Raw genomic sequence first — 26,242 nt, forward strand, 5'->3', positions numbered from 1 at the left:
GTGGTTGTGTGGCAGGTTTGGGAAAGATGGCTTGGGAATGGAGATGATGTGTATCAGGTGATGCTTTACTTTATCCAGTGAGTTCTGAGAGTGTTAGGGGAAAAAGGAATTTTCTTTCCTGTGACATGTCTCCAGAGGGGCATAGCCACTATCTGGAAATAAAGGGTGAGTTCAGGGCAGGAAGAGTGATACTGTAGTTCTTAGGGAATTGATTTACTGATTTGGGGCACCTTTGAGGGTTCCCCCTGTCTCATCTGTCCCAGTCATTCAACCGTAAGTGGCTGACTGGGGTATTTGCCTTCCAGTTTGGGAGGACGGGCTGTCCTTGCTAAGGGTGGTGTGGTCACTCTGGTTAGTCAAGAAGAGTGGAAAAGGCGAGAGATGAATTTCTCAAACTTTTATTGTTTGAGTTCTGTTTTAGGGATTTCCCCCACCTCACCACCACTTTCTGTAGGAACACTGTATACCTTCTCTGATTAAGAGAAAGGGTCTACACTTCCCACTACAAGCTGCTAACACTTATCACTTTCTCCCTCCTTCTATAGGATCCCTTTCCTATTCTTCGTGTCTGTAATTATTGTTCTTTTTTTTTCCCACTGTGCTTAATTCCCTCTGAGATCTAGGAAAATAATGCCCAAAGGTGTAAGTCTCAACTTTTTTAGGTATAACTTTAGTGTGTTTCATTTGGCTCTGATACAGGCACGCATTTCTTAGAAGAAGGGACAAGGGACCGTTATTCCCCACCCCCATGTATGTGTGTGGAAACCCTGCTTGAGGGAAGAGGAAGGAAGCTACTCCGCTGTGCTGTGCTATGTCCTGCCCTGTTTAGAACTCCTCTGAGTGGCTCTATGCTTCCTGAGACTACAACTCCCAGCATGCTTAGCCTCAGGCCTGGCTACACATGCTCAGTAACTCTCAAGGTCCACTTCTGTTAACTACTAGGGATATCTGAAGAGGAAGGGCAGTTGGTGTTGCTAAGGGCAATGACCTGAGACCTTCAGGCTGGGTGAGACCCTGAGTTCAGTTAGGGCATGGGCCGGGGGTTGGTCTGAGCTGGATTTGGGTTGGAAGTGGGTGGAAATTAGGGAGTTTCTTCTTTTGTAATGGTGATGTCCTCGTAGAAACAAGTGGCGGTTGGGGAGATCCATCCATAGCTAGGCTGTAGTTCCAGTAGTGTGTTACATCTCTTGCAGTGCCTCAGACTCTGCCTCTGGGAGAGGGATTTTTGCTGGACTCAGGCTTCCTGGGTCATGACTACCCTTGGGTTGGCACAGACTGGCCTCTAGAATGGGAGCTTACTTGAGACTTGAGGGAAAGGTGTGGGAATAGGGCTCACCAAAAGCCAAAAACCCAGAGGCAAGCCAAAGAGCAGTATTAGATATAAATGGATATGCTTCTAGTTGGATGCTATGGCCCCAGGAACTCTTACAGAGGAGCCTGGAAGTGGGAAAGTCAAATGGATCCCCTGAGAATCTCTCCAGAGTGTGAGAAGAGCATATGTGTTTATCTGGGGAGGAAGTGACCCTACAGGTTAGGGAGAATGACTTTCTTGTCAGTATAGGAGTTTGTAGTATGGCTTTGCTCTGATGTCTGGAGGGTCTGGATGCCTTCTTCCCAGGATTCTGGGAAAAATGCTTCTTGGGAAGACTTAGTAGGCATATAGATCTCTTTCTTGGCACCAACAGGTCTCCCCGAGAGGGCCCTGCCCAGTCGGAGAGAGGGATGGACAGCCAGAAGCTGGCTGGTGAGGATAAAGATTCAGAACCGGCAGGTGAGTAGGACAAATTGTTTGTTTGCTTTTAGATTTCATTGGCAACCTTACATTTCTGGTCCTGGCACAAGGACATGAGCTAAGTCTATGTAGCAGATAAGTAATGGAACAACTCTGTTCTTTGGGACAACAGTTGAAATATCATCACTCTGATCCACTCAGGTTTTGGATAATCTCATGCGTCTGGTGAGTGGACTTTGTGTTAAATAGGGATGATGGCTGACACATGCTGTTTGTCTGTTTATTCAGCTGATGGACCTGCAGCTTCTGAGGACCCAAGTGCCACTGAGTCAGACCTGCCCAACCCACATGTGGGAGAGGTCTCTGTCCTTAGTTCTGGGAGTGCCAGGCTTCAGGAGACTCCTCAGGACTGCAGGTAGCTTGTTTGAGGGCACATGAGGATTTGATTTGAGAGTCTAGGGCTTTCAAGGAAGAGAATTTAGGAAAATGAGTGTTGGGGAAGCATGGGCATGCCAAATCATGGGGTTGCTGGGGGCCTGGCGTGGTACTGATGCTTGTGTGTCCACAGTGGGGGTCCGGTGCGGCGTTGTGCTCTCTGTAACTGCGGGGAGCCCAGTCTACACGGGCAGCGGGAGCTACGGCGCTTTGAGTTGCCATTTGATTGGCCCCGGTGTCCAGTGGTGTCCCCTGGGGGGAGCCCAGGGCCCAATGAGGCAGTGCTGCCCAGTGAGGACCTATCACAGATTGGTTTCCCTGAGGGCCTTACACCTGCCCACCTAGGAGAACCTGGAGGTGAGTGAGGAGAATGGGGCAGGAAATGGGATAAGGGCTGGGTAGTCCTGAGCCAGCAATCCTCTTTTTGTTAATTCTTTCCTTTCTGTTTACCTCTTCCCACCTGTAAAGGGTCCTGCTGGGCTCACCATTGGTGTGCTGCATGGTCGGCAGGCGTATGGGGGCAGGAGGGCCCAGAACTATGTGGTGTGGACAAGGCCATCTTCTCAGGGATCTCACAGGTGGGGCTGGGCCAGGGGATTGCATAGGTGAAGGGCAGGGCTGGTGGGCTTCTGAGAGTCAGGTTGGAATGAGAAGGACCATGGGTATACTGGGGCAGAGCTAGTGCCTGAACTGTTTGTCTGGGGAGAGCTGGCTGACACTGAGGCTCTTTTTTCACCCTGGCAGCGCTGCTCCCACTGCACCAGGCTCGGTGCCTCCATCCCTTGCCGCTCACCTGGATGTCCACGGCTTTACCACTTCCCCTGCGCGACTGCCAGCGGTTCCTTCCTATCCATGAAAACACTGCAGCTGCTATGCCCAGAGCACAGTGAGGGGGCTGCACATCTGGGTGAGAAGTCCTGATCTTTGGTCATAGGGCAAATGAGAGACCAAATGTGCCTTGGATTTTTGTACTCTACAGAGCACTGATCAAAGTATAGAATTATTTACTGTTGGTCTGCCCCACTAAAATAGGTGTGAACTTTGTGAGCACCAGGGTTTTGCCTGTCTCATTTATCATTTTGTCTCCAGTGCCTAGAACAGTAGCTGGCAGACGTTGGGCAGGCACTCAGTAACTTTGTTGTTTGTTCATTCTGTGCCCATGGAGTGCCTGTTTTGTGTACAGCAATGTGCTGAGGCTTACAAGGAATCCATAGCTGACCTGTGGTGTCTCTACCCCCTGCAGAGGAGGCTCGCTGTGCAGTGTGTGAGGGGCCAGGGGAGTTGTGTGACCTGTTCTTCTGTACCAGCTGTGGGCATCACTATCATGGGGCCTGCCTGGACACTGCTCTGACTGCCCGCAAACGTGCTGGCTGGCAGTGCCCTGAATGCAAAGTGTGCCAAGCCTGCAGGTAGGAATGGAAGGGCAGGAGGAAAGTCTTAGGCACAACACAGGTTAGGGTTGAAAATGAGGGCAGTCGGAGAAGGCCTGTTAACATGAAAACAACAAAAAAGAAAGGAAATGAGGGCAGAGAGGACACTGTAATGTTCCCTGTGCACCTGCAGGAAACCTGGGAATGACTCTAAGATGTTGGTTTGTGAGACGTGTGACAAAGGATACCATACTTTCTGCCTAAAACCACCCATGGAGGAACTGCCTGCTCACTCTTGGAAGTGCAAGGTGAGTGTACCCTGATTCTGCCCTATTGTCCCTAACTGTGTCTCCTACAGCATTCTCTGTCTTGACAAGTTGTGTACTTTCGTTTAGTCTTTGCTGTCTGACCAATGCCTGTTTTGCCCACTCCCTTCCCTTAGGCGTGCCGGGTATGTCGGGCCTGTGGGGCGGGCTCAGCAGAACTGAATCCCAACTCGGAGTGGTTTGAGAACTACTCTCTCTGTCACCGCTGTCACAAAGCCCAGGGAGGTCAGCCTATCCGCTCCGTTGCTGAGCAGCATACCCCGGTGTGTAGCAGGTAAGTGGTGGGGACTGACTGAGATTGGGCTGGCAGGTTGGAAGAACTGACATTGGCAGGGGCCTTGTTAAATTGAGTGGACTTTGAGAGGAGAGCCCTAAGGTGGGCAGTGCCATCCACAGCATTCGTGCCTCCCCCCAGTGTGCTCTCTAGGATTTGTTAGCTGGTGAGAGCCACAGTGCCTGCTCCCCTGTACCCTCTGCAGATTTTCACCCCCAGAGCCTGGCGATACCCACACTGATGAGCCCGATGCTCTGTACGTTGCATGCCAAGGGCAGCCAAAGGGTGGGCACGTGACCTCTATGCAACCCAAGGAACCAGGGCCCCTGCAATGTGAAGCCAAACCACTAGGTGAGTAGGGTTTCAGGGTCCCTGAAATTCATCCCCTTTTATTCTATGGCAAGAGACAGTTTGTGCATTGCCCCAGACCCCACACTTTTTGTGGAGTAGATCTGAGCTAGATAGGAGCATCGTGTTGTTGTGTCTGCAGGGAGAGCAGGGGTCCAACTTGAGCCCCAGTTGGAGGCCCCCCTAAACGAGGAGATGCCACTGCTGCCCCCACCTGAGGAGTCACCCCTGTCCCCACCACCTGAGGAATCACCCACGTCCCCACCACCTGAGGCATCACGCCTGTCCCCACCACCCGAGGAATCGCCCGCATCCCCACTTCCTGAGGCATTGCACCTGTCCCGGCCGCCAGAGGAATCGCCCCTCTCTCCGCCGCCTGAGGAGTCTCCTCTGTCTCCCCCACCTGAATCATCACCTTTTTCTCCACTGGAGGAGTCGCCCTTGTCTCCACCGGAAGAGTCACCCCCATCTCCTGCACTTGAGACGCCTCTATCCCCACCACCTGAAGCATCGCCCCTGTCCCCACCATTTGAAGAATCTCCTTTGTCCCCGCCACCTGAGGAATTGCCCACTTCCCCGCCACCTGAAGCATCTCGCCTCTCTCCACCACCTGAGGAGTCACCCATGTCCCCTCCACCTGAAGAGTCACCCATGTCTCCACCACCGGAGGCATCTCGTCTGTTCCCACCATTTGAAGAGTCTCCTCTGTCCCCTCCACCTGAAGAGTCTCCCCTTTCCCCACCACCTGAGGCATCACGCCTGTCCCCACCACCTGAGGACTCGCCTATGTCCCCACCACCTGAAGAATCACCTATGTCCCCCCCACCTGAGGTATCGTGCCTATCCCCCCTGCCTGTGGTGTCACGCCTGTCTCCACCGCCTGAGGAATCTCCCTTGTCCCCACCGCCTGAGGAGTCTCCCACGTCCCCTCCACCTGAGGCTTCACGCCTCTCCCCACCACCTGAGGACTCCCCCACATCCCCACCACCTGAGGACTCACCTGCTTCCCCACCACCGGAGGACTCGCTCATGTCCCTGCCGCTGGAGGAGTCACCCCTGTCGCCACTACCTGAGGAGCCGCAACTCTGCCCCCCGTCCGAGGGGCCGCACCTGTCACCCCGGCCTGAGGAGCCGCACCTGTCCCCCCGGCCTGAGGAGCCGCACCTATCTCCGCAGGCTGAGGAGCCACACCTGTCCCCCCAGCCTGAGGAGCCATGCCTGTGCGCTGTGCCTGAGGAGCCACACTTGTCCCCCCAGGCTGAGGGACCACATCTGTCCCCTCAGCCTGAGGAATTGCACCTGTCCCCCCAGACTGAGGAGCCGCACCTGTCTCCTGTGCCTGAGGAGCCATGCTTGTCCCCCCAACCTGAGGAATCACACCTGTCCCCCCAGTCTGAGGAGCCATGCCTGTCCCCCCGGCCTGAGGAATCGCATCTGTCCCCTCAGCTTGAGAAGCCACCCCTGTCCCCTCGGCCTGAAGAGCCCCCTGAGGAGCCAGGCCAATGCCCTGCACCTGAGGAGCTGCCCTTGTTCCCTCCCCCTGGGGAACCATCCTTATCTCCCTTGCTTGGAGAGCCAGCCCTGTCTGAGCCTGGGGAACCACCTCTGTCCCCTCTGCCCGAGGAGCTGCCGTTGTCCCCATCTGGGGAGCCATCCTTGTCGCCTCAGCTGATGCCACCAGGTAAGGGGATGTTAGTATTCTGTTATTCTGGAACAGCTGTAACTCTTCATGGCACATCTAATCTAAGAGCCCTTCTTTTTTCTCTTTCCTTCCAGATCCCCTTCCTCCTCCACTCTCACCCATTATCACAGCTGCGGCCCCACCGGCCCTGTCTCCTTTGGGGGAGTTAGAGTACCCCTTTGGTGCCAAAGGGGACAGTGACCCTGAGTCACCGTTGGCTGCCCCCATCCTGGAGACACCCATCAGCCCTCCACCAGAAGCTAACTGCACTGACCCTGAGCCTGTCCCTCCTATGATCCTTCCCCCATCTCCAGGCTCCCCAATGGGGCCGGCTTCTCCCATCCTGATGGAGCCCCTTCCTCCTCAGTGTTCGCCACTCCTTCAGCATTCCCTGGTTCCCCAAAACTCCCCTCCCTCCCAGTGCTCTCCTCCTGCCCTACCACTGTCCGTTCCCTCCCCGTTGAGTCCCATAGGGAAGGTAGTGGGAGTCTCAGATGAGGCTGAGCTGCACGAGATGGAGACTGAGAAAGTTTCAGAACCTGAATGCCCAGCCTTGGAACCCAGTGCCACCAGTCCTCTCCCTTCCCCAATGGGGGACCTTTCCTGCCCCGCCCCCAGCCCTGCCCCAGCCCTGGATGACTTCTCTGGCCTAGGGGAAGACACAGCCCCTCTGGATGGGATTGATGCTCCGGGTTCACGGCCAGAGCCTGGACAGACCCTTGGCAGTTTGGCTAGTGAACTTAAAGGCTCCCCTGTGCTCCTGGACCCCGAGGAGCTGGCCCCCGTGACCCCTATGGAGGTCTACCCCGAATGCAAGCAGACAGCAGGGCAGGGCTCACCATGTGAAGAACAGGAAGAGCCACGTGCACCGGTGGCCCCCACACCACCCACTCTCATCAAATCCGACATCGTTAACGAGATCTCTAATCTGAGCCAGGGTGATGCCAGTGCCAGTTTTCCTGGCTCAGAGCCCCTCCTGGGCTCTCCAGACCCGGAGGGGGGTGGCTCCCTGTCCATGGAGCTGGGGGTCTCTACGGATGTTAGTCCAGCCCGAGATGAGGGCTCCCTACGGCTCTGTACCGACTCACTGCCAGAGACTGATGACTCACTATTGTGCGATGCTGGGACAGCTATCAGCGGAGGCAAAGCTGAGGGGGAGAAGGGGCGGCGGCGCAGCTCCCCAGCCCGTTCCCGCATCAAACAGGTGAGGGGCTATCTAGCTGCGGGATGTGATTAGAGTTAGTCCACTGTCAGAGGTACAGTCCTGTGTCACTGATACTTTCCCACCTTGCTTTGTGAATCCTAGACTTGGAGATCCTTTATTCCAGTTATTAAGGAGAAAATACTAATACGTAGAAGAGACAAGTAACTTGCCCAGTTTCATGGTTACTCAGTAATAGAATTGGGACCAGAAACTTGGTTCTTTCAAGCCATTGTTTTTTCTCCTTGTCCATCTCAACCACTCTTGGGAGGGGAAGAATGGGTTTGGGTTAGAGCTATGCGCTTGTTGATATCTGGGAGTTTGGCCTTTTCCCTTGCCCTGAGTGGGACTCCTGGGCTTATTACCTGTCTTACTCTGTCCGTTTGTCACTTCTTCTGTTCAAGTGTGTAAACCCAACACACTAGCCCTTGACATGCTCCTGTCATTGTCCCCTTCTTTCACTCAGGGTCGCAGCAGCAGTTTCCCAGGAAGACGCCGGCCTCGTGGAGGAGCCCATGGAGGACGTGGTAGAGGACGGGCCCGGCTAAAGTCAACTGCTTCTTCCATTGAGACTCTGGTAGTAAGGAGATGCCTCCTATTCCTCCCATCCCCCAACCATGCTTTAGCACCCTCTGAGTCCTGCCAGTCCCTTGCATGCTTGCCTACCTGCCTGCTCGTCTAGGGCCTGTCTGGCTATGTCTGAATTCCTGTCCACTTGGCCCGCAGGTTTTTCTGAAATCTCTGCTATCAGACTGAGGCTCAGTTTGGGAGCTGGGGTGTTCTGTCTGTTATTCCTGGCTTTTGGCCTTCATCTTAACCAAGGGTTCACATTTTCTTCCCCCAGCACCAAAGAGGAAAGTAGCTTGGTGGGGGCAGATTTATCTGCCTCACTTTCCATAACTCTCTGTCCATCAGGTTGCTGACATTGATAGCTCTCCCAGTAAGGAGGAGGAGGAAGAAGATGATGACACCATGCAGAATACCGTGGTTCTCTTCTCCAACACAGACAAATTTGTCCTAATGCAGGTACCATACAGTGAGACCTGGCACAGTGAACATTGTGTATGTGTGTGTTGGGTGAGAGGATAGATGGGAAAACTGGACCTACTTTTGGGGATACCCAGCTAATGAGAAAACAGACCATGAATTCTAATCATGTTATTCATTGGTTTGTCCATCCATCACATTTCTCTTGAGTATCTCTTCTGAGCTTGGCACTAAGCTAGGAGCTAGAGAAATAGCAGTGAAAAAGTCTTTGCCTTATTGAACTTTATAGCTTAGGGAACTTACATGTGTCCTCACTTGAATAATCTTGAAGCTGATAGAATTTTGTCACATATGTGATTCTCACCTGACCAGTCTTTACTCCATCTTATCTTCCTTTAATTTCTTCTTAACTTCACCCATGTCAGGCTTTATAAATTCAAGTGACCTGATTAGGTGAGTAAGGCATCCTAGGAAGGAGCAGGGTCCCTTGGTAGCTTACAGCGTCCTAACGCTGTGGGATGGGGTTCCTGACTCTGGTCGCAAATCAGTGTTGTAGCGTCATAGTAGACTGGATCTGAGTGGGATGGGGAGATCTAGTTGGACATTTGGGTTTCTCTGTGTTTCCCCAGGACATGTGTGTGGTATGTGGCAGCTTTGGCCGGGGGGCAGAGGGCCACCTCCTTGCCTGTTCGCAGTGCTCTCAGTGCTATCACCCTTACTGTGTCAACAGCAAGGTGAGTTCAGGGCCCAAGAGGTGTAGGCTGGGGAATAGGGTCAGTTATTTCTTACCCTAGTTCCTTGTCCTGGCCATACCACCTCTTAAAGCGGCCATCGGTCATGGTTGTTCATTAGTCACCAGTGGTTATCAAACTTTTCTTGGGGAAAAGTACTTTGGAACTCAACGGTGGACTTGATAGTTTCTTTGTGGTAGGCCCTGACTTGCTGGTATAATTCAGTCCTTCGTAAAAAATAACAACATGGCTGGGCATGGTGGCTCCCACCTGTAATCCCAGCACTTTGGGAGGCCTAAGTGGGTGGATCACCTGAGATTAGGAGTTCAGGACCATCGTGGCCAACATGGTGAAACCCCGTCTCTTCTAAAAATAACAAAAATTAGCCGAGTGTGGTAGCGCGTGCCTGTAATCTCAGCAACTCGGGAGGCTGAGGCAGGAGAATTGCTTGAACCCAGGAGGCGGAGGTTGCAGTGAGCCGAGATCACGCCACTGTACTCCACTCCAGCCTGGGCAACAGAGTGAGATCCGTCTCAAAAAAAAAGGAAAAACTGGGGGACCTAATTCGGTCCACAGTCTCTTTTTAGGGGCTTGGCTAGTGGAAAGATTGCTATTCTATTCACAATGAGGCAGTGGCTAGTGCAGCTCTTCTGTGATCAGCAGAGATCATTGGGAGCCTAAGTTTAGAGTCACTGTTTTGGGGACAAGGGTGCTCTGCCTAAGTGTCTGTGTGCTCAAATGGAGGCCTAGTCTCTGCATTGGGCTTCCTCCAGCCTCACCCTTAGAAGTTCCACCTCCTAGGCTGGGCACGGTGGCGCACACCTGTAATCCCAGCACTTCACTTCGGGAGGCTGAGGCGGGTGGATCACCTAAGGTCAGGAGTTGGTGACCAGCATGACTAACATGGTGAAACTCTGACTCTACTAAATACAAAAAAATTAGCAGGGCGTGGTGGCAGGTGCCTGTAATCCCAGCTACTTGGGAGGCTGAGACAAGAGAATCACTTGTACCTGAGAGGCAGAGGTTGCAGTGAGCCGAGATCGCGCCATTGCACTCCAGCCTGGGGAACAAAAGCAAAACTCCATCTCCAAAAAAAAAATAAAAAGAAGTTCTACCTCTTTTCCACCTCACACCCTGAGAAGTTCCCATCTTCTGCCCCAGATCACCAAGGTGATGCTGCTCAAGGGCTGGCGTTGTGTGGAGTGTATTGTGTGTGAGGTGTGTGGCCAGGCCTCCGACCCCTCACGCCTGCTGCTCTGTGATGACTGTGATATTAGCTACCACACATACTGCCTGGACCCCCCACTGCTCACCGTCCCCAAGGGCGGCTGGAAGTGCAAGTGGTAAGGAGACTGGGATCTTCAGTGGAGCCCTGGGGCCTTGAGATGTTAAAGTGGATATGATGTTGAGTATGTGACAGAGGCTGGGTTTAGGAGGCCCGGCTGGTGGCTTGGGTTTCCGGTGAGGGGACTTCTGGGTACTTTGGGTAGGTTGGGTACTAAAGTTCTGTTTTCCTGCTCCTACCAGGTGTGTGTCCTGTATGCAGTGTGGGGCTGCTTCCCCTGGCTTCCACTGTGAATGGCAGAATAGTTACACACACTGTGGGCCCTGTGCCAGCCTGGTGACCTGCCCTATCTGTCATGCTCCTTATGTAGAAGAGGACCTACTAATCCAGTGCCGCCACTGTGAGCGGTGAGAACATCCCTTTCTCCTCACTTTGGCTCTGTTGCCAGCCTCGCATTGCCTGAGCTTATTTCCTCCAGTCTCTGTTCTCCAGGTGGATGCATGCAGGCTGTGAGAGCCTCTTCACAGAGGACGATGTGGAGCAGGCAGCCGATGAAGGCTTTGACTGTGTCTCCTGCCAGCCCTACGTGGTAAAGCCTGTGGGTGAGTACCAGCTGCTGGGTAGGGGGAGGAGTCAGGGCAGGGGTACCTTGCTTTGGGACAGGACCTCAGCCACCTCCGTTTGTCCTTCTCTCCATAGCGCCTGTTGCACCTCCAGAGCTGGTGCCCATGAAGGTGAAAGAGCCAGGTGAGTCACAGAAATTTTGAATGCCAAAGCCAGACCAGACGTCAGACATCATCTAGTCTAGCTCCAACCCCCTAGCTTCATCTCCTTATTTTAAGAGGAGGAAACTCAGACCCAGAGAAGTTAAGTGGCCTGCCCAAGGTCACCTAGTAAGTTAGTGGCAAAGTTATGCCTAGAACCAAGGTCTCCAGCTTCCCAGGCAATGTTCCTTTCATCAGGCACCATGGTCTCTTCACTGCCAGGATTTCATCTTCAGATCTCTTTTTTTTTTTTTTTGAGATGGAGTCTTGCTCTGTTGCCCAGGCTGGAGTGCAGTGGCACAAGCTCGGCACACTGCAAGCTTTGCCTCCCGGGTTCACGCCATTCTCCTGCCTCAGCCTCCTGAGTAGCTGGGACTACAGGTGCCCACCACCACGCCCGGCTAATTTTTTGTATTTTTTAGTAGAGATGGGGTTTCACCGTGTTAGCCAGGATGGTCTCGATCTCCGGACCTCGTGATCTGCCAGCCTCGGCCTCCCAAAGGGCTGGGATTACAAGCATGAGCACCGCGCCCGGCTGAGAACATAACTCTTTTTCCTAAGTGAAAGGGGCCAGGGACATCTCCATCGTGATATGGCACTGCTGCTGGCATCTAGGACACTGTGTGCTGGCATCCAGCAAGTAGGGGCCCTCATAGCCCCAGACAGCAAGAGAATCTATTTAGTGAACCTAGGGTTAATCATGAGCAAAGGCAGGCTTCTGAGTTACAGTTCCTCTCTGAATCTCCCTGGGTCACTGACAGAGAACTCGGGCCTCAGCCAGTGCCCCTTGGTGGCCTGTTCTCCTCAGCATTTAGACCCTAAGCTGGACTTTTGTCACTGCCTTTGTCTCAGCTAAGGACATAGGTTGAAACTTGCAGTTCTGGTTTCCCTGGGGCTTCCATCCAGGGATCACACACTCTTTCCTCTTATGCAGAGCCCCAGTACTTTCGCTTCGAAGGTGTGTGGCTGACAGAAACTGGCATGGCCTTGCTGCGTAACCTGACCATGTCACCACTGCACAAGCGGCGCCAACGGCGAGGACGGCTTGGCCTCCCAGGCGAGGCAGGATTGGAGGGTTCTGAGCCCTCAGATGCCCTTGGCCCTGATGACAAGAAGGATGGGGACCTGGACACTGATGAGCTGCTCAAGGGTGAAGGTTAGCTTGGGGAATCTTAGGGAGCAGCAGAGTAGGGGGAGCGTGACTCTGGGAGTGGGATGTTGGGTGGGGGCTACATTGCCACTCAGTTACCCTTAAGCACTGCTGTCTTGTCTAAGTGGCTCTGAGGCAAGGTATTCAGCTCTCTCAGTGGCAGGATGACAAGGTTAAAAGGGCCTATAGTTCTGATTTGCCTCCATCTCTTCTGTCACCATATGCAGGTGGTGTGGAGCACATGGAGTGCGAAATTAAACTGGAGGGCCCCGTCAGCCCTGATGTGGAGCCTGGCAAAGAGGAGACCGAGGAAAGCAAAAAACGCAAGCGTAAACCATATCGGCCTGGTGAGGTCCTGGGATGGGGTTGTGGGGTGGTGGGGTGGTGCGGGGCAGCTCAGTAGGTCCCCCAGCGGCTTCTCATCCACAACTCTGCCTCCTCATAGGCATTGGTGGTTTCATGGTGCGACAGCGGAAATCCCACACACGCACGAAAAAGGGGCCTGCTGCACAGGCGGAGGTGTTGAGTGGGGATGGGCAGCCCGACGAGGGTGAGACGGGTGAGGGCACCAGTGGGGCCTGGGAGAAGGTGGGGCAATGCTAGAGAGACCCAGGGGGTGGACTCATTGAAAGGGCCAAGAGGGTGGTAGACCCAGCTGGTGTTGTGGGAGAGAGTAGGCACAAAGTGTCACCCTGCAAATTGGGAGCAGCATGCTCTCAACCCGAGTCTGACACTTCCGTTCTGTCCACAGTGATACCTGCTGACCTGCCTGCAGAGGGCGCCGTGGAGCAGAGCTTAGCTGAAGGGGATGAGAAGAAGAAGCAACAGCGGCGAGGGCGCAAGAAGAGCAAACTGGAGGACATGTTCCCTGCTTACTTGCAGGTGGGTCTCAGGCTCCAAGCAGTGAGGGAGGTGTCTGTGCCCTGCAGGGCATGAAGAAAGCTGTTTCTCCTTGACTGCCCCACAGGAAGCCTTCTTTGGGAAGGAGCTGCTGGACCTGAGCCGTAAGGCCCTTTTTGCAGTTGGGGTGGGCCGGCCAAGCTTTGGACTAGGGACCCCAAAAGCCAAGGGAGATGGAGGCTCAGAAAGGAAGGAACTCCCCACATCGCAGAAAGGTTAGTTATATGGGAGTGAGTGGTGTGAGAGAATCCAACTTTCTTCTGGCTTAGGAGCTGGCAAGTTATTTGATGGGAAATGGACTGGCCTCCAGGAGTCAAGGGTGGGGTCAAGGGTCCTGGCCTGTAGGGCTGTGGGACTGGAGACCTGTTCTGGGCATCAAATGTAGGACATCTCTGATTGGAGGGGGGACTCTTGCTCATAGGAGATGATGGTCCAGATATTGCAGATGAAGAATCCCGTGGCCTCGAGGGCAAAGCCGATACACCAGGTGAGGGCTGCCGGGGTTACTGTGTCCTGTCTTGGCCTTGCTTGCCTCTGTCCCTCTGCTGTGCCCCTGAGCATTGTCAGTGTTGGAGGCTGGAAACTGTCCCATGGCCCTCTGTGGTTCAGAGTGGCTATGACCCATCCTGGCCTTGACCCATGGGTTTCTCCTGGCATTTACAGGACCTGAGGATGGGGGCGTGAAGGCATCCCCAGTGCCCAGTGACCCTGAGAAGCCAGGCACCCCAGGTGAAGGGATGCTTAGCTCTGACTTAGACAGGATTTCCACAGAAGGTGAGGCTGTGACCCGTACCTCTTTGTGTATAAGGGTTTTCTATGGGAGAAGGAGGAGGTCCTATCTTTGGGACTGTGATCTGTACAGCTTCTCTGGTGGGGAGTCCTGGACTGTTCCTGGCCATGATCATTTGTAGACCTGTGGTGTCACCTGAACTTCCCAGTCTTCCTCAACAGTGTCCTTCATTCCCCCGCAGAACTGCCCAAGATGGAATCCAAGGACCTGCAGCAGCTCTTCAAGGATGTTCTGGGCTCTGAACGAGAACAGCATCTGGGTTGTGGAACCCCTGGCCTAGAAGGCAGCCGTACGCCACTGCAGAGGCCCTTTCTTCAAGGTAATACAGGTGGGAGTGGTCTGAAGACTGACATAATCAAGCTTGCCTCCAGGATGGGCCAGTTGCTCTTTTCTCTGATCCTGTCCGTCTTGTAGGTGGACTCCCTTTGGGCAATCTGCCCTCCAGCAGCCCAATGGACTCCTACCCAGGCCTCTGCCAGTCCCCGTTCCTGGATTCTAGGTTGGTGTCTCTGCGTAACCTTCGTGGGCAGTCCTCGTCCTTTCCCTCCATCTGAGTTCATGCCTCGCCTCCCTCGGACTCCTGCAGCACTTCCCCTGCTCCTCCCCATTCCCTTGTTAGTGACCCTCCTCTTTTGGGGCAGGGCAGTGGCCTGGGGCTCTAGGCAGTTTGTCTGGGGTGGGACTTGGCATCCCTGCGCCCTGTGACTCTCTGCCCCTGCGCCCCAGGGAGCGCGGGGGCTTCTTTAGCCCGGAACCCGGTGAGCCCGACAGCCCCTGGACGGGCTCAGGTGGCACCACGCCCTCCACCCCCACAACCCCCACCACGGAGGGTGAGGGCGACGGACTCTCCTATAACCAGCGGAGTCTTCAGCGCTGGGAGAAGGATGAGGAGTTGGGCCAGCTGTCCACCATCTCACCCGTGCTCTATGCCAACATTAATTTTCCTAATCTCAAGCAAGATTACCCAGGTACCTGTGGGATGAGGGCAAGGGAGACAGCCTGGCAACATGGCAGGTGGAGGAGTCGCCTGCCAAGTCTTCTCTGACTCACTCTCTCTGCCCTCCAGACTGGTCAAGCCGTTGCAAACAAATCATGAAGCTCTGGAGAAAGGTTCCAGCAGCTGACAAAGCCCCCTACCTGGTGAGGCAGAAAGGAGCATGGATTAGCGTGGGAACTGAGAGGGAGGGAGGGATCTTTGGGTAATTTACCTCAGTTCTTTCCGCTCCCCACTCCTAAAGCAGCTGGGCCAGAAGGGATCCGCTTCTGGGTAGGGAGTGTGAAAACACTACAGTATGGGGGCGGGGCATGAGACCGAGCACTAGGCCCTAAGGCTGTGTCCCATATCCCTCAGCAAAAGGCCAAAGATAACCGGGCAGCTCACCGCATCAACAAGGTGCAGAAGGTGAGTGGGGCTGGGCTGGGGTGTAGCAGTCCTCTAGTGGGTGGCCTCTCTTGAGGGTGGAGGGCCATGGGGCCTGCCTGCAGCAGCCTGACTGCCCTATGCCTGGTCTCCCCCTGTAGCAGGCTGAGAGCCAGATCAACAAGCAGACCAAGGTGGGCGACATAGCCCGTAAGACTGACCGACCGGCCCTACATCTCCGCATTCCCCCGCAGCCAGGGGCACTGGGCAGCCCGCCCCCCGCTGCTGCCCCCACCATTTTCATTGGCAGCCCCACTACCCCCGCCGGCTTGTCTACCTCTGCGGACGGGTTCCTGAAGCCGCCGGCGGGCTCGGTGCCTGGCCCTGACTCGCCTGGTGAGCTCTTCCTCAAGCTCCCACCCCAGGTGCCCGCCCAAGTGCCTTCGCAGGACCCCTTTGGACTGGCCCCTGCCTATCCCCTGGAGCCCCGCTTCCCCACGGCACCACCCACCTATCCCCCCTATCCTAGTCCTACGGGGGCCCCTGCGCAGCCCCCGATGCTGGGCGCCTCATCTCGTCCTGGGGCTGGCCAGCCAGGGGAATTCCACACTACCCCACCTGGCACCCCCAGACACCAGCCCTCCACACCTGACCCATTCCTCAAACCCCGCTGCCCCTCGCTGGATAACTTGGCTGTGCCTGAGAGCCCTGGGGTAGGGGGAGGCAAAGCTTCCGAGCCCCTGCTCTCGCCCCCACCTTTTGGGGAGTCCCGGAAGGCCCTAGAGGTGAAGAAGGAAGAGCTTGGGGCATCCTCTCCTAGCTATGGGCCCCCAAACCTGGGCTTTGTTGACTCACCCTCCTCAGGCACCCACCTGGGTGGCCTGGAGTTAAAGACACCTGATGTCTTCAAAGCCCCCCTGACCCCTCGGGCATCTCAGGTAGAGCCCCAGAGCCCGGGCTTGGGCCTAAGACCCCAGGAGCCACCCCCTGCCCAGGCTTTGGCACCTTCTCCTCCAAGTCACCCGGACATCTTTCGCCCTGGCTCCTACCCTGACCCATATGCTCAGCCCCCATTGACTCCTCGGCCCCAACCTCCGCCCCCTGAGAGCTGCTGTGCTCTGCCCCCTCGCTCACTGCCCTCCGACCCTTTCTCCCGAGTGCCTGCCAGTCCTCAGTCCCAGTCCAGCTCCCAGTCTCCACTGACACCCCGTCCTCTGTCTGCTGAAGCTTTTTGCCCATCCCCCGTTACCCCTCGCTTCCAGTCCCCTGACCCTTATTCTCGCCCACCCTCACGCCCTCAGTCCCGTGACCCATTTGCCCCATTGCATAAGCCACCCCGACCCCAGCCCCCTGAAGTTGCCTTTAAGGCTGGGTCTCTAGCCCACACTTCGCTGGGGGCTGGGGGTTTCCCAGCAGCCCTGCCCTCGGGGCCAGCAGGTGAGCTCCATGCCAAGGTCCCAAGTGGGCAGCCCCCCAATTTTGTCCGGTCCCCTGGGACGGGTGCATTTGTGGGCACCCCCTCTCCCATGCGTTTCACTTTCCCTCAGGCAGTAGGGGAGCCTTCCCTAAAGCCCCCTGTCCCTCAGCCTGGTCTCCCGCCACCCCATGGGATCAACAGCCATTTTGGGCCCGGCCCCACCTTGGGCAAGCCTCAAAGCACAAACTACACAGTAGCCACAGGGAACTTCCACCCATCGGGCAGCCCCCTGGGGCCCAGCAGCGGGTCCACAGGGGAGAGCTATGGGCTGTCCCCGCTACGCCCTCCGTCGGTTCTGCCACCACCTGCACCCGACGGATCCCTCCCCTACCTGTCCCATGGAGCCTCACAGCGATCAGGCATCACCTCTCCTGTCGAAAAGCGAGAAGACCCAGGGACTGGAATGGGTAGCTCTTTGGCGACAGCTGAACTCCCAGGTACCCAGGACCCAGGCATGTCCGGCCTTAGCCAAACAGAGCTGGAGAAGCAACGGCAGGTAAGTTGACACCCTGGAGCTAAGCCCCCTATATCGCTCCTGTCTCTGGGGCAGCCCTATGATTGGAGTAGAATGGGCTTATTCCTCTTCTCTTTTTTTTGCATAGCGCCAGCGACTACGAGAGCTGCTGATTCGGCAGCAGATCCAGCGCAACACCCTGCGGCAGGAGAAGGAAACAGCTGCAGCAGCTGCAGGAGCAGTGGGGCCTCCAGGCAGCTGGGGTGCTGAGCCCAGCAGCCCTGCCTTTGAGCAGCTGAGTCGAGGCCAGACCCCCTTTGCTGGGACACAGGTAGGTAGAGTGGCAAGGGATAGTGGGGCCAGGATATTGAAGGTTGCTCCACCTTCATCTACCTTGTCTCTTCTAGGACAAGAGCAGCCTTGTGGGGTTGCCCCCAAGCAAGCTGAGTGGCCCCATCCTGGGGCCAGGGTCCTTCCCTAGCGATGACCGACTCTCCCGGCCACCTCCACCAGCCACGCCTTCCTCTATGGATGTGAACAGCCGGTGAGGCTCCAGGAGGTTCCCCGGGGGTAAACCAAGGGGGATGGATTTTATCACTGTTGGACGCTCTTGTGATTTTCCTGTATCACTAATCCTTTTCCAGTATCACTTTCTCTTCTTCCTCATTCCTTTTCTCCCTCACTGCATTAATTCTATCCTTCCTCACTGCCGTAAGCCCATGTTCTTGCTCCTTTTCTTCTGATTTCATCTTACTGACTACTGTATATTCTTCCAGGCAACTGGTAGGAGGCTCCCAAGCTTTCTATCAGCGAGCACCCTATCCTGGGTCCCTGCCCTTACAGCAGCAACAGCAACAACTGTGGCAGCAACAACAGGCAACAGCAGCAACCTCCATGCGATTTGCCATGTCAGCTCGCTTTCCATCAACTCCTGGACCTGAACTTGGCCGCCAAGCCCTAGGTTCCCCGTTGGCGGGAATTTCCACCCGTCTGCCAGGCCCTGGTGAGCCAGTGCCTGGTCCAGCTGGTCCTGCCCAGTTCATTGAGCTGCGGCACAATGTACAGAAAGGACTGGGACCTGGGGGCACTCCGTTTCCTGGTCAGGGCCCACCTCAGAGACCCCGTTTTTACCCTGTAAGTGAGGACCCCCACCGACTGGCTCCTGAAGGGCTTCGGGGCCTGGCGGTATCAGGTCTTCCCCCACAGAAACCCTCAGCCCCACCGGCCCCTGAATTGAACAACAGTCTTCATCCAACACCCCACACCAAGGGTCCTACCCTGCCAACTGGTTTGGAGCTGGTCAACCGGCCCCCGTCGAGCACTGAGCTTGGCCGCCCCACTCCTCTGGCCCTGGAAGCTGGGAAGTTGCCCTGTGAGGATCCCGAGCTGGATGACGATTTTGATGCCCACAAGGCCCTAGAGGATGATGAAGAGCTTGCTCACCTGGGTCTGGGTGTGGATGTGGCCAAGGGTGATGATGAACTTGGCACCTTAGAAAACCTGGAGACCAATGACCCCCACTTGGATGACCTGCTCAATGGAGACGAGTTTGACCTGCTGGCATATACTGATCCTGAGCTGGACACTGGGGACAAGAAGGATATCTTCAATGAGCACCTGAGGCTGGTAGAATCGGCTAATGAGAAGGCTGAACGGGAGGCCCTGCTGCGGGGGGTGGAGCCAGGACCCTTGGGCCCTGAGGAGCGCCCTCCCCCTGCTGCTGATGCCTCTGAACCCCGCCTGGCATCTGTGCTCCCTGAGGTGAAGCCCAAGGTGGAGGAGGGTGGACGCCACCCTTCTCCTTGCCAATTCACCATTGCTACCCCCAAGGTAGAGCCCGCACCTGCTGCCAATTCCCTTGGCCTGGGGCTAAAGCCAGGACAGAGCATGATGGGCAGCCGGGATACCCGGATGGGCACAGGGCCATTTTCTAGCAGTGGGCACACAGCTGAGAAGGCCTCCTTTGGGGCCACAGGAGGACCACCAGCTCACCTGCTGACCCCCAGCCCACTGAGTGGCCCAGGAGGATCCTCCCTGCTGGAAAAGTTTGAGCTCGAGAGTGGGGCTTTGACCTTGCCTGGTGGACCTGCAGCATCTGGGGATGAGCTAGACAAGATGGAGAGCTCACTGGTAGCCAGCGAGTTACCCCTGCTCATTGAGGACCTGTTGGAGCATGAGAAGAAGGAGCTGCAGAAGAAGCAACAGCTTTCAGCACAGTTGCAGCCTGCCCAGCAGCAGCAGCAACAGCAGCAGCAGCATTCCCTACTGTCTGCACCAGGCCCTGCCCAGGCCATATCTTTGCCACATGAGGGCTCTTCTCCCAGTTTGGCTGGGTCCCAACAGCAGCTTTCCCTGGGTCTTGCAGGTGCCCGACAGCCAGGCTTGCCCCAACCACTGATGCCCACCCAGCCACCAGCTCATGCCCTCCAGCAACGCCTGGCTCCATCCATGGCTATGGTGTCCAATCAAGGGCATATGCTAAGTGGGCAGCATGGAGGGCAGGCAGGCTTGGTACCCCAGCAGAGCTCACAGCCAGTGCTATCACAGAAGCCCATGGGCACCATGCCACCTTCCATGTGCATGAAGCCGCAGCAACTGGCAATGCAGCAGCAGCTGGCAAACAGCTTCTTCCCAGATACAGGTAACCTCAGCTGGTAACATAGCCAAGTTACTTAGGGTGATCATTGTTATCACTAAATGGGCACTGAGGCTAGAGACCTCAAATACCTACTTAAGATGGGACACAAAGAACTTTGGCTAAATATCATACTAGTGGTAGAGGCAGAAACACTGTAGCTTTTAAGAAGAGAGAGAACAGTTCCTGGCATATAGTAGGCATGTAGCAGATGTTTGAATAAATGGAATGAATGTGTGAATGAAGCCTAATTAGCAGAGCCTTTGTGGCTGTAGTGAAGTTGAAAGCTTAAGACTTGAAGAGAAGTGGTGCAAAAAAAAGCAGTTGAGGCCAGGCACAATGGCTCATGCCTGTAATCCCAGCACTTTGGGAGACCAAGGCAGGTGGATCACTTAAGATCAGGAGTTCAAGACCAGCCTGGCCAAGATGATGAAACCCCATCTCTACTAAACATACAAAAATTAGCTGGGTGTGAGCCGGGCGCGGTGGTGCATCCCTGTAATCCCAGCTACTCGGGAGGCTGAGGCAGGAGAGTTGATTGAACCCAGGAGGCAGAGGTTGTGGTGAGCCGAGATCGCCTCATTGCACTCCAGCCTGGGCAACAAGAGCGAAACTCCATCTCAAAAAAAAAAAAAAAAAAAAATTAGCTGGGTGTGGTGGTGCACGCCTGTAGTTCCAGCTACTCGAGAGGCTGAGGCAGGAAAATTGCTTGAACCCAGGAGGTGGAGGTTGCAGTTAGCTGAGATCACGCCATTGCACTCCAGCCTGGGCAACAGAGCGGAACTCTGTCTTAAAAAAAAAAAAAAAGCAATTGGGATAGGTGAAAAAGTTCATTGAGGCTGCAATGGTGGGAAAACCTATGGGATGTTTCAAGAACAGTGAGTGAATTGGTTAGGCTGGAGTAAACTGTTTCGAGTGAAGTAAGTGACATAATTTTGGTGAGATAAGATGGGGGCCAGATTGAAAAAGACCTCAAATTATAATAGCATTTATTGAGTAATTACTATTTGCCAAGGAGTTTACTGAGCACTTTATACTTTTTGTCCAATTTAATCATTACAGCAGACTCATTAAATAGGTATTGTTATTATCTTTGATTACAGAAGAGGAAACAGAAGTGGAGGTTAAGTAACTTGTCCAAGATTACACAGCAGCTAGCAGAGCTAGATCTGAAGTCTGGTCGGTACTCCTCTTAACTGTTTACTGCCTCAGGATTCCAGGAGAGGGAGTTTGGGTTAGTCCTTAAGAAAGTGGGAGCTCTGGCCAGGTGCTGTGGCTCACGCCTTTAATCCCAGCACTTTGGGAGGCTGAGGCGGGTGGATCACCTGAGGTCAGGAGTTCCAGACCAGCCTGGCCAACATGGTTAAACCTCGTTTCTACTAAAAATACAAAAATTAGCTGGGCTTGGTGGTGGGCACCTGTAATCACAGCTACTCGGCAGGCTGAGGCAGGAGAATCGCTTGAACCCAGGAGGCAGAGGTTGCAGTGAGCCGAAATTGCACCATTGCACTCCAGCCTGGGTGACAAGAGCAAGACTCTGTCTTTAAAAAAAAAAAAGAAAAGAAAAAAAGAAAGTGGATGCTCAGTTAAGTTTTCTGAGCAGTGGAGAAATATACAAAGTGTGGGATTTTAGGATGATGTAAGTTTTTGGTGGTTGGTTGTTTCTTCTTTTTTTGCCCAGCATTCTAGACAGACAGGAGAGTGGACTACAGGTGATGCCCAAAACAGCTCTGGAATCTAGGGCTTTGCAACAGTGCCAGCATCTTGGGTGCTTGGGCTGTGCTAGTTGCACTAAGAACATTACCTTTGAAGAATGCTTTCCGAGTCATAAAGTGTACTTATATTCTTGTCACATTTGATCCTCTTAACACCTCTGTGAGGTAGACGGAGTAGGGATCATCATCTGTATCAAATAAAAGGGTAAACTGAGGTGAAATAACACAGGTTGACTCAACAAATATTTACGGAGCCCCTTTTTGTAGCATGGTGCAAGTAAAAACAGACCACATGTCCTGTGAATAGAGCTGATTCACCCAGGCCGACTGGCTCCTAATTCAGTGGTCTTTCTGCCTTGCCATGCCATTGTTCTGCCTGGCGTGGTTGAAGTCAGGATGTTGAAGGGAATCGCAGATATTCACTGGAGCATTGGCCCCATAGCCCAGCTCACTTGGTTCTCCCCTCTCCAGACCTGGACAAATTTGCTGCAGAAGATATCATTGATCCCATTGCAAAGGCCAAGATGGTGGCTTTGAAAGGCATCAAGAAAGTGATGGCTCAGGGCAGCATTGGGGTGGCACCTGGTATGAACAGGTAAGACTCAGGACTGGAATGGGGTTGGCCCTTTTCTTTCCCAGTCACACCCCTTCTTGGCCCCCCTCCCTACTTGTCCCACGTCTCTTTGCTTTCCAACTTTCTTATTGCCAACACTTATCTTCTGTGCTTTGGTGGACTCCAGACAGCAAGTGTCTCTGCTAGCCCAGAGGCTCTCGGGGGGACCTGGCAGTGATCTGCAGAACCATGTGGCAGCTGGGAGTGGCCAGGTAAGTGGTCAGGTGGGAGTAGGAACTTGTGTCTTATGCCACTGGGCCACCCTTCTTAGGGCCTAGCAGGGAACAATGACCCTTTAGCAGCCTCTCTCATTGCAGGAGCGGAGTGCTGGTGATCCCTCCCAGCCTCGTCCCAACCCGCCCACTTTTGCTCAGGGAGTGATCAGTGAGTATGGGGCGTGGGAGGAAGGTGCAGGGGAGTGGTTTGGGTCATATGGAGGAAGAGGGATTGGGATTACCCTTTTGCAGGTCCTGACACCCAGCTTCTTTTCCCAGATGAAGCTGACCAGCGGCAGTATGAGGAGTGGCTGTTCCATACCCAGCAGCTCCTACAGATGCAGCTGAAGGTGCTAGAGGAGCAGATTGGCGTACACCGCAAGTCCCGGAAGGCTCTGTGTGCCAAGCAGCGCACTGCCAAAAAAGCTGGCCGTGAGTTCCCAGAAGCTGATGCTGAGAAGCTCAAGCTGGTTACAGAGCAGCAGAGCAAGATCCAGAAACAACTGGATCAGGTGGGGGAAAGCAAACTTCAGCCTAGCACCCAGAAGGCAGGGAAGAGGGTTGGCATGGGGGGAGCATGCCCCAGCCTGACCTCTCCGACCCTCCCATGTTAGGTCCGGAAACAGCAGAAGGAGCACACTAATCTCATGGCAGAATATCGGAACAAGCAGCAGCAACAACAGCAGCAGCAGCAGCAGCAGCAGCAACAGCAACAACACTCAGCTGTGCTGGCTCTCAGCCCTTCCCAGAGTCCCCGGCTGCTCACCAAGCTCCCTGGTCAGCTGCTCCCTGGCCATGGGCTGCAGCCACCACAGGGGCCTCCGGGTGGGCAAGCCGGAGGTCTTCGCCTGCCCCCTGGGGGTATGGCCCTACCTGGACAGCCTGGTGGCCCCTTCCTTAATACAGCTCTGGCCCAACAGCAGCAACAGCAACATTCTGGTGGGGCTGGATCCCTGGCTGGCCCTTCAGGGGGCTTCTTCCCTGGCAACCTTGCTCTTCGAAGCCTCGGACCTGATTCAAGGCTTTTACAGGAAAGGCAGCTGCAGCTGCAGCAGCAACGTATGCAGCTGGCCCAGAAACTGCAGCAGCAGCAGCAGCAGCAGCAGCAACAGCAGCAGCAGCACCTTCTAGGACAGGTGGCAATCCAGCAGCAACAGCAGCAGGGTCCTGGAGTACAGACAAACCAAGCTCTGGGTCCCAAGCCCCAGGGCCTTATGCCTCCCAGCAGCCACCAAGGCCTCCTGGTCCAGCAGCTGTCCCCTCAACCACCCCAGGGGCCCCAGGGCATGCTGGGCCCTGCCCAGGTGGCTGTGTTGCAGCAGCAGCACCCTGGAGCTTTGGGCCCCCAGGGCCCTCACAGACAGGTGCTTATGACCCAGTCCCGGGTGCTCAGTTCCCCCCAGCTGGCACAGCAGGGTCAGGGCCTTATGGGACACAGGCTGGTCACAGCCCAGCAGCAGCAGCAGCAACAACAGCACCAACAGCAAGGGTCCATGGCAGGGCTGTCCCATCTTCAGCAGAGTCTGATGTCACACAGTGGGCAGCCCAAACTGAGCGCTCAGCCCATGGGCTCTTTACAGCAGCTTCAGCAGCAGCAGCAGCTGCAACAGCAACAGCAACTTCAGCAGCAGCAGCAGCAGCAGCTACAACAGCAACAGCAACTTCAGCAGCAACAGCTTCAACAGCAGCAACAGCAGCAGCAGCTTCAACAACAGCAGCAGCAACAGCTTCAACAGCAGCAGCAACAGCAGCAGCAGCTACAACAGCAACAGCAACAGCAGCAGCAGCTTCAACAGCAGCAACAGCAGCTACAACAGCAACAGCAACAACAACAGCAGCAGTTTCAACAGCAGCAGCAACAGCAGCAGATGGGCCTTTTAAACCAGAGTCGAACTTTACTGTCTCCTCAGCAACAACAGCAGCAGCAAGTGGCACTTGGCCCTGGCATGCCAGCAAAGCCTCTTCAACACTTTTCTAGCCCTGGAGCCCTGGGTCCAACCCTCCTCCTGACGGGCAAGGAACAAAACACCGTAGACCCAGCCGTTTCTTCAGAGGCCACTGAGGGGCCCTCTACACATCAGGGAGGGCCGTTAGCAATAGGAACTACCCCTGAGTCAATGGCCACTGAACCAGGAGAGGTAAAGCCCTCACTCTCTGGGGACTCACAACTCCTGCTTGTCCAACCCCAGCCCCAGCCTCAGCCCAGCTCTCTGCAGCTGCAGCCACCTCTGAGGCTTCCAGGACAACAGCAGCAGCAAGTTAGCCTGCTCCACACAGCAGGTGGAGGAAGCCATGGGCAGCTAGGCAGTGGATCATCTTCTGAGGCCTCATCTGTGCCCCACCTGCTGGCTCAGCCCTCTGTTTCCTTAGGGGATCAGCCTGGGTCCATGACCCAGAACCTTCTGGGCCCCCAACAGCCCATGCTAGAGCGGCCCATGCAAAATAATACAGGGCCACAACCTCCCAAACCAGGACCTGTCCTCCAGTCTGGGCAGGGTCTGCCTGGGGTTGGAATCATGCCTACGGTGGGTCAGCTTCGAGCACAGCTCCAAGGAGTCCTGGCCAAAAACCCACAGCTGCGGCACTTAAGTCCTCAGCAGCAGCAGCAGCTACAGGCACTCCTCATGCAGCGGCAGCTGCAGCAGAGTCAGGCAGTACGCCAGACCCCACCCTACCAGGAGCCTGGGACCCAGACCTCTCCCCTCCAGGGCCTCCTGGGCTGCCAACCTCAACTTGGGGGCTTCCCTGGACCACAGACAGGCCCCCTTCAGGAGCTAGGGGCAGGGCCTCGACCTCAGGGCCCACCCCGGCTCCCTGCCCCACCAGGAGCCTTATCTACAGGACCAGTCCTTGGCCCTGTCCATCCCACACCTCCACCATCCAGCCCTCAAGAGCCAAAGAGACCTTCACAGTTACCTTCCCCCAGCTCCCAGCTTCCCACTGAGGCCCAGCTCCCTCCCACCCATCCAGGGACCCCCAAACCCCAGGGGCCAACCTTGGAGCCGCCTCCTGGGAGGGTGTCACCTGCTGCTGCCCAGCTTGCAGATACCTTGTTTAGCAAGGGTCTGGGACCTTGGGATCCCCCAGACAACCTAGCAGAAACCCAGAAGCCAGAGCAGAGCAGCCTGGTACCTGGGCATCTGGACCAGGTGAATGGACAGGTGGTGCCTGAGGCATCCCAACTCAGCATCAAGCAGGAACCTCGGGAAGAGCCATGTGCCCTGGGAGCCCAGTCAGTGAAGAGGGAGGCCAATGGGGAGCCAATAGGGGCACCAGGAACCAGCAACCACCTCCTGCTGGCAGGCCCTCGCTCAGAAGCTGGGCATCTGCTCTTGCAGAAGCTACTCCGGGCAAAGAATGTGCAACTCAGCACTGGGCGGGGGTCCGAGGGGCTGCGAGCTGAGATCAACGGGCACATTGACAGCAAGCTGGCTGGGCTGGAGCAGAAACTACAGGGTACCCCCAGCAACAAGGAGGTGAGTACTCTGGGTAGAGTGGAGCAGGTAGAGTGGGTCCTAGAGCCAGCGGGGGGCAGAATGAGTGAGCCTGGGTCAGACAGAAGAGATGAGGGCTCTGAGGAGGAGGGTAGCAGCCTTCAATGGGCTTATTTGGCTTAGGATGCAGCAGCAAGGAAGCCTTTGACACCGAAGCCCAAGCGGGTACAGAAGGCAAGCGACAGGTTGGTGAGCTCCCGAAAGAAGCTGCGGAAGGAGGACGGGGTCAGGGCCAGCGAGGCCTTGCTGAAACAGCTGAAACAGGTGACCCCCTAGGAGACAGTCCCCCTGGTCCCATCCCAGGA

General features: G+C 55.4%; 1 protein-coding gene across 12 annotated transcripts in view; it reads left to right on the forward strand.

Annotated features, from left to right (window-relative positions):
- Positions 1-26,242, forward strand: part of KMT2D (lysine methyltransferase 2D) — a 44,882-nt gene that overhangs the window by 6,782 nt on the left and 11,858 nt on the right. For 5 of the 12 annotated variants that reach the window (XM_063593534.1, XM_034935936.3, XM_055095693.2 and 2 more), the window contains exons 1-34: positions 3,730-3,845; positions 3,980-4,137; positions 4,343-4,488; positions 4,628-6,166; positions 6,262-7,370; positions 7,834-7,947; positions 8,283-8,393; positions 8,984-9,088; positions 10,247-10,428; positions 10,613-10,777; positions 10,863-10,972; positions 11,070-11,117; positions 12,069-12,290; positions 12,512-12,631; positions 12,730-12,843; positions 13,036-13,166; positions 13,252-13,399; positions 13,606-13,671; positions 13,848-13,958; positions 14,156-14,293; positions 14,389-14,473; positions 14,701-14,942; positions 15,041-15,114; positions 15,326-15,376; positions 15,496-17,307; positions 17,414-17,596; positions 17,673-17,809; positions 18,042-19,906; positions 22,087-22,210; positions 22,356-22,440; positions 22,546-22,612; positions 22,723-22,955; positions 23,058-25,919; positions 26,061-26,201. In XM_063593534.1, coding sequence (XP_063449604.1) covers positions 3,753-3,845; positions 3,980-4,137; positions 4,343-4,488; positions 4,628-6,166; positions 6,262-7,370; positions 7,834-7,947; positions 8,283-8,393; positions 8,984-9,088; positions 10,247-10,428; positions 10,613-10,777; positions 10,863-10,972; positions 11,070-11,117; positions 12,069-12,290; positions 12,512-12,631; positions 12,730-12,843; positions 13,036-13,166; positions 13,252-13,399; positions 13,606-13,671; positions 13,848-13,958; positions 14,156-14,293; positions 14,389-14,473; positions 14,701-14,942; positions 15,041-15,114; positions 15,326-15,376; positions 15,496-17,307; positions 17,414-17,596; positions 17,673-17,809; positions 18,042-19,906; positions 22,087-22,210; positions 22,356-22,440; positions 22,546-22,612; positions 22,723-22,955; positions 23,058-25,919; positions 26,061-26,201 — 12,891 coding nt within the window. In that variant the 5' untranslated portion in view covers positions 3,730-3,752. Of the gene's footprint in view, positions 1-1,685; positions 1,772-2,020; positions 2,148-2,300; positions 2,525-2,635; positions 2,746-2,911; positions 3,075-3,410; positions 3,577-3,729; positions 3,846-3,979; positions 4,138-4,342; positions 4,489-4,627; positions 6,167-6,261; positions 7,371-7,833; positions 7,948-8,282; positions 8,394-8,983; positions 9,089-10,246; positions 10,429-10,612; positions 10,778-10,862; positions 10,973-11,069; positions 11,118-12,068; positions 12,291-12,511; positions 12,632-12,729; positions 12,844-13,035; positions 13,167-13,251; positions 13,400-13,605; positions 13,672-13,847; positions 13,959-14,155; positions 14,294-14,388; positions 14,474-14,700; positions 14,943-15,040; positions 15,115-15,325; positions 15,377-15,495; positions 17,308-17,413; positions 17,597-17,672; positions 17,810-18,041; positions 19,907-22,086; positions 22,211-22,355; positions 22,441-22,545; positions 22,613-22,722; positions 22,956-23,057; positions 25,920-26,060; positions 26,202-26,242 lie in introns of those variants that run through there. The other 7 variants (XM_055095690.2, XM_055095692.2, XM_034935938.3 and 4 more) reach the window with 6 other exon arrangements.

This window comes from Pan paniscus, chromosome 10, assembly GCF_029289425.2.
Source record: "Pan paniscus chromosome 10, NHGRI_mPanPan1-v2.0_pri, whole genome shotgun sequence".
NCBI lineage: Eukaryota > Metazoa > Chordata > Mammalia > Primates > Hominidae > Pan > Pan paniscus.